Source organism: Erithacus rubecula (genome assembly GCF_903797595.1).
Source record: "Erithacus rubecula genome assembly, chromosome: 2".
NCBI lineage: Eukaryota > Metazoa > Chordata > Aves > Passeriformes > Muscicapidae > Erithacus > Erithacus rubecula.
The window spans coordinates 18,009,947-18,023,664 of record NC_136685.1 but is presented as its reverse complement, the minus strand read 5'-3'; the positions used below and the strand labels follow the sequence as shown (position 1 = coordinate 18,023,664).

At 35.4% G+C, this 13,718-nt stretch overlaps 1 protein-coding gene across 2 annotated transcripts in view; it reads right to left on the bottom strand.

The window, feature by feature from the left end:
• The window catches only part of PXDN (peroxidasin), a 79,428-nt gene that overhangs the window by 19,524 nt on the left and 46,186 nt on the right, over nucleotides 1–13,718 (bottom strand). For both annotated transcript variants that reach the window (XM_079297494.1, XM_079297495.1), the window contains 6 exons: nucleotides 12,348–12,464; nucleotides 11,007–11,165; nucleotides 7,989–8,101; nucleotides 6,909–7,065; nucleotides 3,332–3,440; nucleotides 2,764–2,921 (listed from right to left, as the gene is read on the bottom strand). In XM_079297494.1, the coding sequence (XP_079153620.1) occupies nucleotides 2,764–2,921; nucleotides 3,332–3,440; nucleotides 6,909–7,065; nucleotides 7,989–8,101; nucleotides 11,007–11,165; nucleotides 12,348–12,464 (813 nt within the window). The remainder of the gene's footprint in view (nucleotides 1–2,763; nucleotides 2,922–3,331; nucleotides 3,441–6,908; nucleotides 7,066–7,988; nucleotides 8,102–11,006; nucleotides 11,166–12,347; nucleotides 12,465–13,718) is intronic.

Below are 13,718 nucleotides of genomic sequence, written 5' to 3'. Positions count from 1 at the left end.
AAAGACAATGGTCTTCATCTAAATTCAACACATAAATGTGTGCTAGGCACAACTGCCTCTCTGCCAACTTCCACAATGCAGGGCAATTGCAAAGAAACTACCTAAAGCCCTGCCTTGCCTTTGTCTTCAAAGGGACTGGGCTGCTCACAGCTGCCCAGCTGGGACAGGACCTGTGCTCAGCCAGTGAGGCTGTTTTCTCAGCCTCAGGCTATGAGTACTCCACATGGTTTACAAGTCAAAGCAAAGATATCAGAGATTTAGTGCTTGCATTAGACAAAGCTAACATGCTCATGTAGACATACAGAAATTATTTTATGGAATATTCCATACTAGGAAAAAGAAAAACAAACCACAGAGCAAAATCTGTAAGTGCCACTGGGTAATGCAGAAAAATACACACTTGGAGGATATAATTGATAGCATATTTAAAATATCCTGGCTACCAGGGCAGTTGAATTCTAAAACTATGTGCAGAAAACTTATCTTCTTTATAAATATCACTCCTGTTTAAATGATCATCATTCATTATGGAGTTGTTTGCTTATGATCATTATTCATTCAAATAAACATTTGTGGTTATCCTGATTGCCACTCCCACTTCAGCAATCAAGTTGTGAGCAAAACTCGACTGTGAATCGGTTGGGTGGAATGACTTTCAATACTAATTTAAAATCAAAATGCTCAGGTTCTCTCTTTAGAAGTTCAAGTGGGATGTAATACTTGACGATGGAATTGGATTTTGTCTTTCTGAAGCCAGTCCTTAATTAACTCTCATATTGCAGGCACTAACTTTGCCTCTTCTCTCAATAGTTGGTTGCAGGGCATTTTCACTGCTTAGAAGCTGGCTAGTTCAATTCACATATTACCTTTTTTCCAAAGCAAGAAAGACGTTTCATAGGGTCATAGAAATATTGATTATAAGGGACCTCTTCCAGACCAAGCTCCTGCTTGAAGTAGAGTTGTTTCCAGCACCTGATAGCTGTATAACTGGTCTAGCAGGCTTGAAAATCTGCAAAGTCTGAGACTCCTTCACCTTTCTGCATTAGTTGTTCCAATGTTGCACTGGTGTTCTGATGAGAAACTTTCCTAACATCTAATCTGAACCTCCATTAATGACCATTCCCTTTGTTATACAGTCTGGCACTGTAGAGGAGAATTTGTCTCCATAGCCTTTCCTTGTGATATTCAGAGGTTTTGCAACAAAAAAAAAGTCTCTGACTGGGAAACTGTCATGTTTCCCAATGCAAAAGTGCTAAATAACACCTTTCATTTGGCTCTGCATTTTGCAATAAAATTAAATAAGGACAAAAATTACTATTAAAACTCAGAGTATTGGGCAATTCAAATGAAAACAGAATTATTTTACTATTCAAGTTTCCCTAAAAGCCACGTTTCTTTGGATTCCATAGGTCTGCAAAGTAAGATCTAGTTGCAAACAGAATTTACAGTATCACAGAATGTTGCCTGATTTTGCATTTATTAACTAGTACTCACAGGCTTTAATGCCTGTTTCTGGTAAACCTTAGGTGTTTCACTATTATGAATCCTAGTCAATCAGCTCTAACACATCACATTTTATATATTGCTACTACTCTATATTTATAGCATATATATTCAATAATCTTGCATATGTGTCTAATCAGAGAACCAAACCAAACAGGGTGGCTCTTATAAAACATCAGCCTTCAAAGAATTTTGAGTAAGTTTTTGCAGCAAACAATTCATCACAAATTATCTACTGAGATCTAATAATGAGAAACAAGCTTCTTTCTCTAGAAAATGTGACAGTACACCACAAAGCTTGCTGCCCTTGGTCTTATAATTACTTGCTAGTTCATGGTTAATGCTAAAGTTTTCAGAAGTTACAATAAATACTCAATTATAGACATCAAAAAGAATATAGTGAGTAAAGGTATTTCCTCTAGATTGTCAGTGTAGTTTTTGGCTATATCTCAAGTATCAAAAGCTCTCCTAAAACTCTATCATTATTTCCAAATGCTTCAATCCCATGTTTCAAGCCTATCCACACATATATCTACATACATTAGCTGTATGCACTCCAGCTGGACTTCATGAGTTTGACTGGAATCCAATACCTAAAAGGCAGAAATTAAACCTCACACTTTTTTTTTGCTAGTTATGAAAAGTAACAAGAACTGTATTTCTCATTACATCAGGTCAGTGTTAAACAAAGCAATTAGCTTAGTTTGACAATCATTTATATAAAATAGGAAATAATTCTTTGGATACTATTGTGGTACATGTAGAAACTTTGGTTTGTAAGGTATACAAATCCTCTTGTTATGTCATGCTGTCTCCTTGCCAAGGCACGCTGATATTAAATAGTTTTTTCTTAAAGTAACAGGAACAAAATACTGCTTATTTTTAACATACAACAGAAAAGTCTGTTCTGCTATGAGACAATAAAATAACACACAAAGAATTAACAAATATAACATTACACTACATTATGCACTTCCATTATACTAAGTTCAACCAGCAGAAGAATCAGAACCTGAACTCTTTCTTAATATGTCAATGTGAGAAAAAACACTCCACATGAAGAGCTCAGAGTTATATAGTGAACAATGTGCAAACCAAGAACAGAATTTGGTAAAGTTTTGCAAAGTCAAATACTTCAATTATTGCAATGTAATGATTCTGCAGTTGGGATCAAACCTCAGAAAATTAATGCTCCTGAAGTATAATGACTTAAAAAGGCAAACACACGTCAAAACAGAAAAACAAGGAAAGAATACTGACTTGTTCCATTCAGGTCAACCATTAGACCATCTTGTACATGATCTTGAATAAGCTGCAAGGTCCTTTCAAATATTTCCCCAGCTCTTGCTTGCTCAACAGTGTATGGGTCCCTTGGGTATCGAAATAAGGCTAGCAAATCATTTGGAGAACGAGGACGACTGATAGATAATTTGGGGAAAAAACAGTAAGTGTACACAACAGTTACAAAACAACAATAATTTACATAAATCATGTAAATGTTCAGCAATGTGATTAGTACATACCTTGGTTACTCATCTCAAAATGAAAGGCAAAGCAAGAAGAAAAAAAATTCAATAAAATAATGAAAAATTACATATTTAGTAGCAATTAAATATTTAGTAGAATTTTGATACACACTATCTCAGCTGAACTACTGCAGTGACCAGAGATCTCAGTAGAAGTGTATAAACAATAGAAATCCTTACATGTCAAACTGTTAGTACTCTCAGAAACAACCAGACACTAGCAATGTCTTTTATGTAATAAAATGGTTTTATGTAATAAAACATTATGTCTAGTATATACAAAAAAAAATAAAAGGAGATACCTGTCAAACAGATGTGTACGTGTTGAATTTATTGCTCTGTCAACAGTTGCAATTGCTTCCACAATTGACGTTTGTACAAAGGGATCTCCATTTCGGCTGACATTAGGAACTAGAGGAAAAGTAATTCACATGTTATTGCAAAAATGGCCACACACAAAAAAGATACTTCCATAAAACAGAGTCTAGACACGACATCATTTCAGTTCTACAAAGTAAGCCCTGTTCTTTAAATGTTAGTTCATCCAAATAAAAAATTCTTAACCATTTTGAAATTCTGTCAAGGTGTATTAAAGTAGAACAAAATTACTTTAAAACAGAAGTTAACCTAAGCTTAAAAGTCATCTAGCTCATAACTCAAAAGCAAGATAAAGAGAAATGTATACAGTGTTTAGTTGTCCTTTAATTCGACCTACAATTTCAAATGCAGACGATCAAATAAAAAAGAATTAATTATTATTATTATTATTATTATTAAGGGATTTTTTCTCATGTATTATCAGGTTTCAGGTGTTGGTATCAACAGCCAGATGATACCCATGGAAATCAAATCAGATTTCCCCTTTGATTTCAGCTAGTTCTTAATTAGTATTGAATTGAATTAAAGAAGTTAAAGACCTTACAGGAATGTGCTGCAAGAGTCACATAATAAACAAAATTCACATAATTGAATGAACACAAATTAACATTGTTCTTCTCCTGATCTTAGTATAATAAGCAACACAGATTAACTTTAAAGGGCAGAAAATACTTTCTTAGTTTAGATCACTACTTTGTTTCCTACTTTAAAACTATCTTTTTAATACTAGGTTAAAACTCACATGCTTAAACACTATTTAACAACTGCACACAACACTGGAAATTCAATAATGCATAGGTCTTTTTATGCAATGCTTAGTTGCAGCTGGATGTTTATATAAACTAAGTAGAACTAATAGCCTTCCTTTCAGTCTAAACTAAGAACTACCAGATCCAGGGGCAACAGCTAACAATTTCCAGAGTATGTTTAGATTGGAGAAGTCACGCAGGAAGAAGGGTAAAGTAGGGAAAAAGTCCAAAGCAAATACACTGGAATAAAATCAGCAGATGTACAAAATCATCTGACAGAAAAACTGTTGTTTAAAAGCTTTTCATTACTTTGGCTTTTTTTTCCCTAGGCAACTTTTCATTATTCCTTCCTAAGTGGCAGCTTAAATTGTGTCTACATGAGTTTCATAGTCTAGACCCACTTAATCAAACTTAACCATCTATACCATCAAATAAAACAGTTCTGGAACTCTATAGCTGCAGATGAAGCCCCTTTCTGTGCCCTGAGGCCAGTCACAGGCTTTTGGCAATATATTCCCAGCACCCAAAATCAGCTGTCCCTTTCCACACTGCCTGAGGGCAAGAGTCCCTGATCCGTCCTAATTACCAACTGTCCTTGCTCAACAGCTTCATTTTCAATAGCAGCCATACAGAAACACTATCAGATAAGCTGCTTATTTTAGGAAGAAATGTCATTTACAGGTCTAAATTTTAAATTGTAATTGTTTCAGAGTGTTTGTGTGCCTTAAATAACCTGAACAGTGCAAAACTGCAGCCTGTAAAAATCCAGTGGCTGGTTACCTTCCTTAGTTTGTCTACATTAGATGTAAACTTGGTGTTTACTTGCAGGGCTATCTTTCTGATTAACAGTATACATGAGTTGAATTATAAACCGTGGTCAGATGTTAACTATTCTGTACTTGATTTTTGTTTAGACTGTTTATTGCTAGCAGTTCTTTTCTTAGATTGATAAATGTTAGGGGTTAAAGCTCCTTGTAAGAATCTCCCACAATATTTTTTTTTTAATCTGGGCAGGGAGACAGAATGACTTTTACAAAACAATGGAAAAGGATGAAGAAAATGGCTAAAGAAAAGCATCTTTAAAATATTATCCAACACAGCCAGAAAAATCTTTTCCCAGCTTCTATACACATGCCTTTATCAGAATAAAGGAAAAAGGATCTTAAGAAACTGTTTTGGTTTAGAAACACTCATAAAACATTGCTCTGTTTAAAACAAATGATGACATGGAAGTTTTTGGGCATTTCTGGCAGTGCCATTATAAATTCTATCTACACAGCAATTAACCAATACTTATAATCTGTCCACTTGTCCTCCTTGTTCCTCTGATGGCATCAGTTTTTAAAGCAGCCATAGCAAAGCAGCATCTCATATCCCACTGGTCTGAAGGACAACTTTCATTTACGGTTTCAGATTAATAAAGTGTAGTTTCACTAATTTTAGCTTTATTTATGCTACAATTTAGAAGAAATTACTCACATTACGATTATTTTCTGCAAATCAGCAAATAATAGTTTTGCAGTTTACTGATTTCAGCAGATGAGAATGATCAACTTGCACCTCTACCAAGTAAATGAAACTCATTTCCACTGGGATTTTATTTCAACTCATGGTTTCATTTTGCAGCAATCTTACTTGAGAACTAGTTAATTTTTCCTTAACAAAAACTTTTTTTGCATCTCCAGAGTAGTCAGATTAACTGATTCTCATAACCTTCTTTCCCTTGCTGACATCATATATGTAGATGAAAATTTATTATTGAATGATTCCTAGCCCTACAACTTTTCTCTCCTGAATAATCTTTGCAGATTAAAGAAATATTTCTCATAGTAGAAAGTATAGATCAAAAGTCTACTAAAAGCAACCTAAGGCAGGTAACATCATAGTATTATTGATACCATGTGATTCATATAATGATAAATAATACATTAGAAATGTCACTGATAAAATACTGAACATCCCAAATAACACTGGGAAACAATATCCAATATAGTGAAAATACCTTCACACCAATCTTCACAATATTAAAAAAATCAGTGTTTTATACTATTTTTTGAAGATACAAAAATATTGTCTTGTATTCCCCACTGAGAGACAGAAATCATACCGTTTTCTTTTATTTTCCATCAAAATTAAACTGAAAAATCAGCAGTTTTAGTCAGTAAGCCAGAAAAGCAATATGGTCAATCTTTGTAGCAAAGTCATTTCCTTAGCCTTTTTTGCTGCTTAAAGTGCCATTTATTACATAGTAATAATTGATACCTATTATTTGCCATTATCACTTTCAAATAATTAGAACAAGATCAAATATTCTCCTTTTCTTTCTCTGTTTTCTCTTTCAGCTTCTTAGGGTCTGTATGACTCTCCTGAACTGTTTTGCAATAGTTGCAGCCTAATTTTCAATAAGTGCTGGAAGTGTCCCTTTGAAGATGCCAAAAGACTTTTGTCAAGTTATTTCTAAAAATTAGACTGGGTATTTCACTACCAAATTCTAAAAGCTCTAAATAATATCTCAAGAAGAAAGTTGAAAGATTAACTTGAGCCCACAGCATAGCTGGTTTTGGAGCTTAACACACAGAGATATTCCTATTACGACATTACCATCCCACTAAAATAGGGGGAAAAAAGAAAGAATCATGGGACAAATAAAGAAATATTAATAAAATAACTAATTTAGCATTTTGACAGCTTTTTTTTCATCTTACTTGTTACAAAATTAATAATCCAAGTCACACTCAGTCAGGTATCTTACCATTCACACTAAGCACCATACTGACAGAGGAGTATCCTATGGTGTTGCGGGCAACGCATTCATAGCGACCTTCATCGGCCGTGCCAACGTCGCGGATGGTGAGAAACCCCTCGGGACTAACATGGAATTTTCCACTCTCAGTCACCTGCACTCCATCCTGCAGGCAAGCCCAAAGTTTACTTATTCAAAACACATTCGTTTTCATACCTGATTTTTTGTCATCTTTTTCTCTCCTGTTTTAGTTTTTTATTTTGCGTTTCTATTTTGCATGCCAAGTTCACAATCAGATTTACATAAGCTTATACAGGAAAATCAAATGTTCTTCTAAATTGAACAGTGTATCTCTTTACTTCTAAAATTACTCATTATAACCAAAGTATTTTAATAGGCTTTCACCACATAAAATAAGATAGTACCACTTGAGAACAAAGATACTTTATTCTTCTCAAAATTAACCAACTGAAATAGATCTCAAGAGCTTTACATATATCATTTCTTTATGTTCTTTATTTAGAAGCTATTTAAGGTCCATTTAAGTAAATTTTTAATACTAATTGAAGAGAAGAACATAGTCAGAAAAATTAAATGTCAATATTACAACTCAATAATTCGCTGGTAACTCTGCTAATACTGTATAGTTTGATATATTAACATCAATGGAAATCAAAGCCACAAAGAGGTTACCATAAAGGTACCAAAACTTATCCTGGTTAGTCTCAACCTAGCAGTAGCAAACACAGCATTTCTTACTGTTTTATATCTATAATACCATTGAAAGTGTGGATATTAGTAGGATCTGCACACAGAATTGCCACTAAATACAGACCTTTTAAGGCATACATTATGAATTTTAGCTGGTCTGCACAATAATTTGCTTAACTACGTATGTATATTTATTTATATAAAATTTAGGTTTAGTATCTATGTACATGCTCCATATTAAATACTTACTGATTGGACTTCAGGTAATGCTTTCAGACACAATAGCAAAACAATAATTTGACACTGTGAACTTTCAATAATCAATTATGAAGAGATGGAAAGGCCATTTCCTTTGTGCAATAAGTGAATATGCAGTACCTTATTCCATGTAATGACTGGCTCTGGCTCTCCTTGAGCACTGCACGGGATCTGCACATTTGTGCCAACCTCCACTGTCATGTCACTGGGAACACTGGCAAATACAGGAGTCACTAAAAAAGCCAAATGATACATTGATAAAGTATGAAATACAACTTGTGCAAAAGATGATCAAAAATAGGTCAGCACTCTGTTTTTATCAGTTACTTAACATTTCTTATCTATTACATGATTCTATCTGCAGGCTTTTAGCTGCTTATAACTTCGTTTCAGGGAATAAATTCCTTTCTCCTTGAAGAAACTACCTTCCCATGGTGTAGATGTATATTCTTTGCTGGATAAAAAAACAGCTGGATGGTCAGGCCAGAGAGAGTGAATGGAGTTACACCCAGCTGGTGGCCAGTCACAAGTGGTTTTCCCAAGAGCTCATGACTGGGGCCAGCCCTAATTAATATTGTTGTCAATAACCTGGATGAGGAGATCAAGTGCACCCTAAAGCAAGGTCATAGACAACACCAAGTTGGGTGGTAGTGTTGATCTTCTGGAGAGTTGAAAGACTCCACAGAGGGAGCTGGACAGGCTGTAGATGGGCTGAGGCCAATTGCATGAGGTACAACAAGGCCAGGAGCCAGATCCTGCCCTTGGATCACAACAACCCCCTGCAGCGCTGCAGGCTGGGCACAGAGTGGCTGGAAAGCTGCCCAGTGGAAAAGGATCTGGAGGTGCTGGCTGACAGCAGCTGAACATGAGCCAGGGTGTGCCCAGGTGTCCAGGAAGGGCAGTGGCACCTGGCCTGTGCCAGCAATGGTGTGGCCAGCAGGAGCAGGGCAGGGATTGTCCCCTCTGCTCAGCCCTGATGATGCCACATCTCGAGACTGTTCAGTTCTGGGTCTCTCACTACAAGAAAGACACTGAGGGGCTAGAGCATGTCCAGAGAAGGGATGGTAACAAATGACAAGACAAGAGGAAACGGCAATAAAGTGCACCAGAAGAGGTTTAGATTGAATATAGGGAAATTTTTTTGCATAGAAATGGTTGTCAAGCACTGGAAAAAAATGTCCAGGGAAGTTGTAGAGTCACCATCCTTGGAAGTGTTCAAAAAATGTGTGGATATGGCACTTAAGGACATGGTTTAATGGTGAACATGGTGGTAGTGCTACACTGACAGCTAGACTTGATGAAGGGTCTTTTCTAACCTTAACAATTCTATGATCTTATTCCTGATGTCTGCTTGAGGATGATTTTAAAGTACTCTTAATTTCTAACATAATAGGCTAAGATTTGTCAAAACCACTTAAGTTCTATTAATTTAGAGCTCTGAAAAATATTTATGTTAATAGCTAAATCTGTACAAAGTCATCACATTGAATATTGCCTTAATTTCTGTCTTTTCTTTTTTTTCTTTTTCTTCTGTCTTTTTCTTCACCTATGAGCCTCAGCCCTTAAAACATCAAAAAATCGCCTTCAGTTCTAAGGCCAGAATACACTATTACCTAAATCCACTATGAATAAAATTAATGTGTTTTTTAAACTCTAATTTCCTTCCAATCCAGATTGATGCCTGGCACTCAGCTATCATCATGAGAAGCACATACAAAATTATGAAGACATTAAGAATTCTATTTCTGCTGTAACATATACTGCTATGTTACTGATTGCATGATACTGATATCTAGGGGGGAGTGGGAGAGGGTGGAGGGCTGTGCTTTACAGGGAAGTATTTGGCTCCACTGCAGTCGTTTATACTACAAACCAAACATGGCCCTACTGTTAAACTGTACAGAAATGTCTGTAAAGGACCAGAAATCAGTTCAAATAAGGCATCCAGAGGCAGGTGTCCAGCACTGGGGGGAGAGTCTGGCTCTGTGGATGTGAGCTGAGCCACGCCAGCAAACAGACATGGGCCATTAATCTGTATTCATTAACACTGACTAAACCACAGTGAAAAATGACTAGACACTCCTCAGATGAACAGTCCTTTTGTTGAAAGCCCAGAAGAAAAAAAATTCTCTTCTTGCACGATTGAAAACAACATTGCAAATAATCTGTGGAGAGCTCTAATTTTAGGCTACATATTCAGCCTTCAATCTTGTATTTACTATCTTTTGGTGATTGAATTTTGCAACCTGAGTTGCATAAAACTTGTTTTATTAAACTTTACTCAAATTCAGTGAAAATGAACACAGCTGGAAAGCTATAAAACTATTTTAAACTGATACTTGTTCTATATAATTTTAATCAACATTTTATATAGGTTACAAAAATAATCTCAATTTTGACAAATCCATCTCCTAATACTACTCTTAACTAAGAAAAATCAATAGTTTTTTTTTCATTTGAACCTCTTTTACTAATATACAGTTTTAAATTAGGTCAGTAGAAAGAAATGGTTTGAATTACAGATTTCATCTCCTTGAATTCAGTTAAACATCAAAGTAGTTAAATAAATTAAGAATGGCAACATGATTATAATTTGTCCTAGAAATAACTTACTTAGAATTTAGTTGGAAAAAAACCCCATAAAAATGGAGTTTGGGGTTGGTGTTTTAGGACTTTCTTTTGTGTCAGTTTATTTTCAGTATAAGAAATTACTTTTCTTTGTGAGTTTCATTCTGCTTCTGTAAAATAAAGTGTTTTGTTTCTGGACATGAAACATTATGTTAATAACACCATTTAACTAACATCATAGAGCCTTATTGGAAACTAGACTTTTCACAAAATAAAATATTTTCCAAAGCATAGGAACACTGTCATCCTCAAAGTAAACCTCTACTTTTTACCAAAAAAAACCAAAAAGTAAATCAGATAAACCTCTTTCCCAGACAACAGGCTGTTCTAAAGGAACAATACCCTTCACAAATACTGGCAAGTATCCAAACGTTATTTTTTTGGAAACCACCTGGGATCTAAAAGGAGTTATACTCAGGAGCAATTACACATGGTGTATTCTAGTGTAAGCTTAAATATTTCTCTTTTTTTTTTCTCTTTTTTCTTCCAGCAGCTGTGCTTGGGCTGTACCTCGAGGCTGCACAGTCAGGTACACAACGATTCTCTGGGATCCAATGATGTTGACAGCCTGGCATTCATACTGCCCCTGGTCATGCAGAGCCACCCTGGAAATCCTCAGCGTTCCAGAGGACAGAACCAAGTGTCTTCTGTCAACTGACAGCTGGCCTCCTGAAACACACAACATCATCATTTACTCTTTATAGCACCAAAGTCCCTCAGTGTCAGAAAAAAGGGAAACCCAGAAGGTTTTAAATTTGATCAAACACTGGAAAATATTGAAGTTTCTTGAAAACAAAACTAAACAAACAAGAAAAAAAGGTTGAAATCTTTACTTCAAAGAAGATAAACATGAAAAGCAAACAAATTATACGTATGCACACAATCATAATTCTGATCTCTTCTCTGTTTGTGGTAGAAATAAGTAACTTCATGTAAAGAGCATGCTAAAGCATAAAAATGAGAAGGCATAAAAACACCAATATGTTACTGTTCATGTCATAGTATTGTCATTTGTGTAAGATACAATTTCATTTGCCTAGACCTAGATAACTGCAGAAACATACACATGGCCCTGAAAAAAATGGAATATAAGAAAAATGAACGCACATCAGCATCTGTAATTTACCCTCCCTTTCTGGACATTTCATTTGATTGGAGCAGTCTAAGTAGAGGGAGAAACAGGGATGTTATCAGCATCAAAATGATGAACAGTTTGTTAAGTTTATGTACCATAATTTAGAATTTCCTAGGAGTTATTTAGCCTGCTAGAGCTTTTTCACTTGAATCAACTGGAATTTTTGCTTGCTGATAAAACATCCACTACAATATTTTTTCCTGCTGGATTTTGCTAAATGCCTTTAGAGCCATAGCTTGATAAAACAGTCAGCAGAGTTTGTTTTTGTCAATGTGCATTAAGTGACAGAGATGCTGGTACATTGATGCCAGTTACAGGCTGGACTGTTCTGGTTTCTCAAGAGAGCACATCCCACCTAATTTCAGATCCCCACTTAATGACAGCCATCTCCATTTCTTCTGCAGTACAACAGCAGTGATACATACTGCTACATGTAATTTGTCTCTCATATTTCTTAAACATTTATTATTAGGAATCTATTATGGACACATATATTTTAGTGACTCCTTTTTACTTAATAATGAAAAATGTTTGGGCAGCTGGTTTCTGTGGGAAACCTCACCTTTCCCAGCTTAAGGAGAAATAGATGTATTCTGTTTCCTTCAGAGACTGAAGCATCTCAAAAAATACATGCAGCTCCTTTCAATAAAGAAGTGATTCCAATATGACTGCTAAACTATCCTAGTAATTTGAAAGTAATAATGGAACACATTTACCTCCTTTAGTCCAGGCAATAACAGGCTGGGGATAACCTTGTGCTTCACAAGGGAAGTCAACAGTTTGTCCCTCAATCACGGTTTTGTCTTGTGGAGTGACAGTAAACTGAGGTAGAGCTATACAAGAGGAAATAAAGACATTTAAAATAAAAGAAAAATGCATGACAATATTACATACTGCATGACTAAATTACATAATTTCCTGTGTAAGTTGGGATAGCTCACATTGGTGGGAAGAAAGATGCTAATGGAATTCTTTTATATTGTGACCCCTAGAGACAAGAGAGTCAGGGCAGCCACTTGTGCAAAAGGAATCTCACAACCTGGACCTGATGTCAGTGAAAGTGATCTGTGACAGATCCAAAATAAGAGGTTCAGTAAGACTTGTAGAATCAAACATAGAGTCTTCCCTGGATTAAAAACACTGTCTTCTCCTTCTCTCAAAACTTCCCAGTTAAATTGTGAAGAAAATGCAATGTAATCAAAATCTTCTTGAACTGCTTGTTTTCTTGCATGAAAGCAATGAGTGGAGCATGGGCCAGATTCTGCAGTAGCACTGTGCACTTCTCCAGTGGGAGAAGTGTTCAGCTCTCAAAAAACAATTATCCACTGGTAAATAATAAATGAACAAACCACACAGACAAGTTGCTTTGTATAGCTTTAGAACTCATTAAGAAGGCATTTGCAATCTTAACTGTTTGCCAACTAAAGATTTTAACATGACAAAAGAAGCAAACAAATTTAAAGGCTTCTTAAAGTATTGTGGAAACAAAAGTTCCAGCACTAAAGTGTTTGCAAAAAAAATTATCTCCATATACAAGAGACTTCTGATAGTTCATCTTAAATACTTTGTAATCACACTACTGACATACAAGATCAAAATTATTGCCATCACATGTTAGAGTACTTTGACTTTTGCTTTGCAGAAAAGCTGTGCTAATACCTCAGCTGGCAGAATGATTATTTCTATCAAACTCAGCAGAAAATGTTTCCACATTCACTGAAGTGTCTGCAAAAGAAAAGTGGCCCAGACCTGTATTCAAAACTCTGCTTCTAGTTCTCCAGGCACAAATTCTAATCTTTAGCATTGTTGCCTGTTACAGAAAATATTTAATCATTCAAAAACTTGACACTGCTTGATTCCTCCATGCAGACAAAACATAAGAAGTTAACATTTGAAAACATTAAACTTCTGATAACAATCAAGGAAATGTAATTTTCAGGGAAATAGTATATAATATCTTACTCTGTGTGAAATGTACAGCAAGTTCCCTACGGACTATGATAGTGCAATTAGAAGTAAAAACTCTTACGTTTTAGTTTGGCTCTGTCAACTTAGAAGAAAAGGCAAATCCACACAATTTCACACAA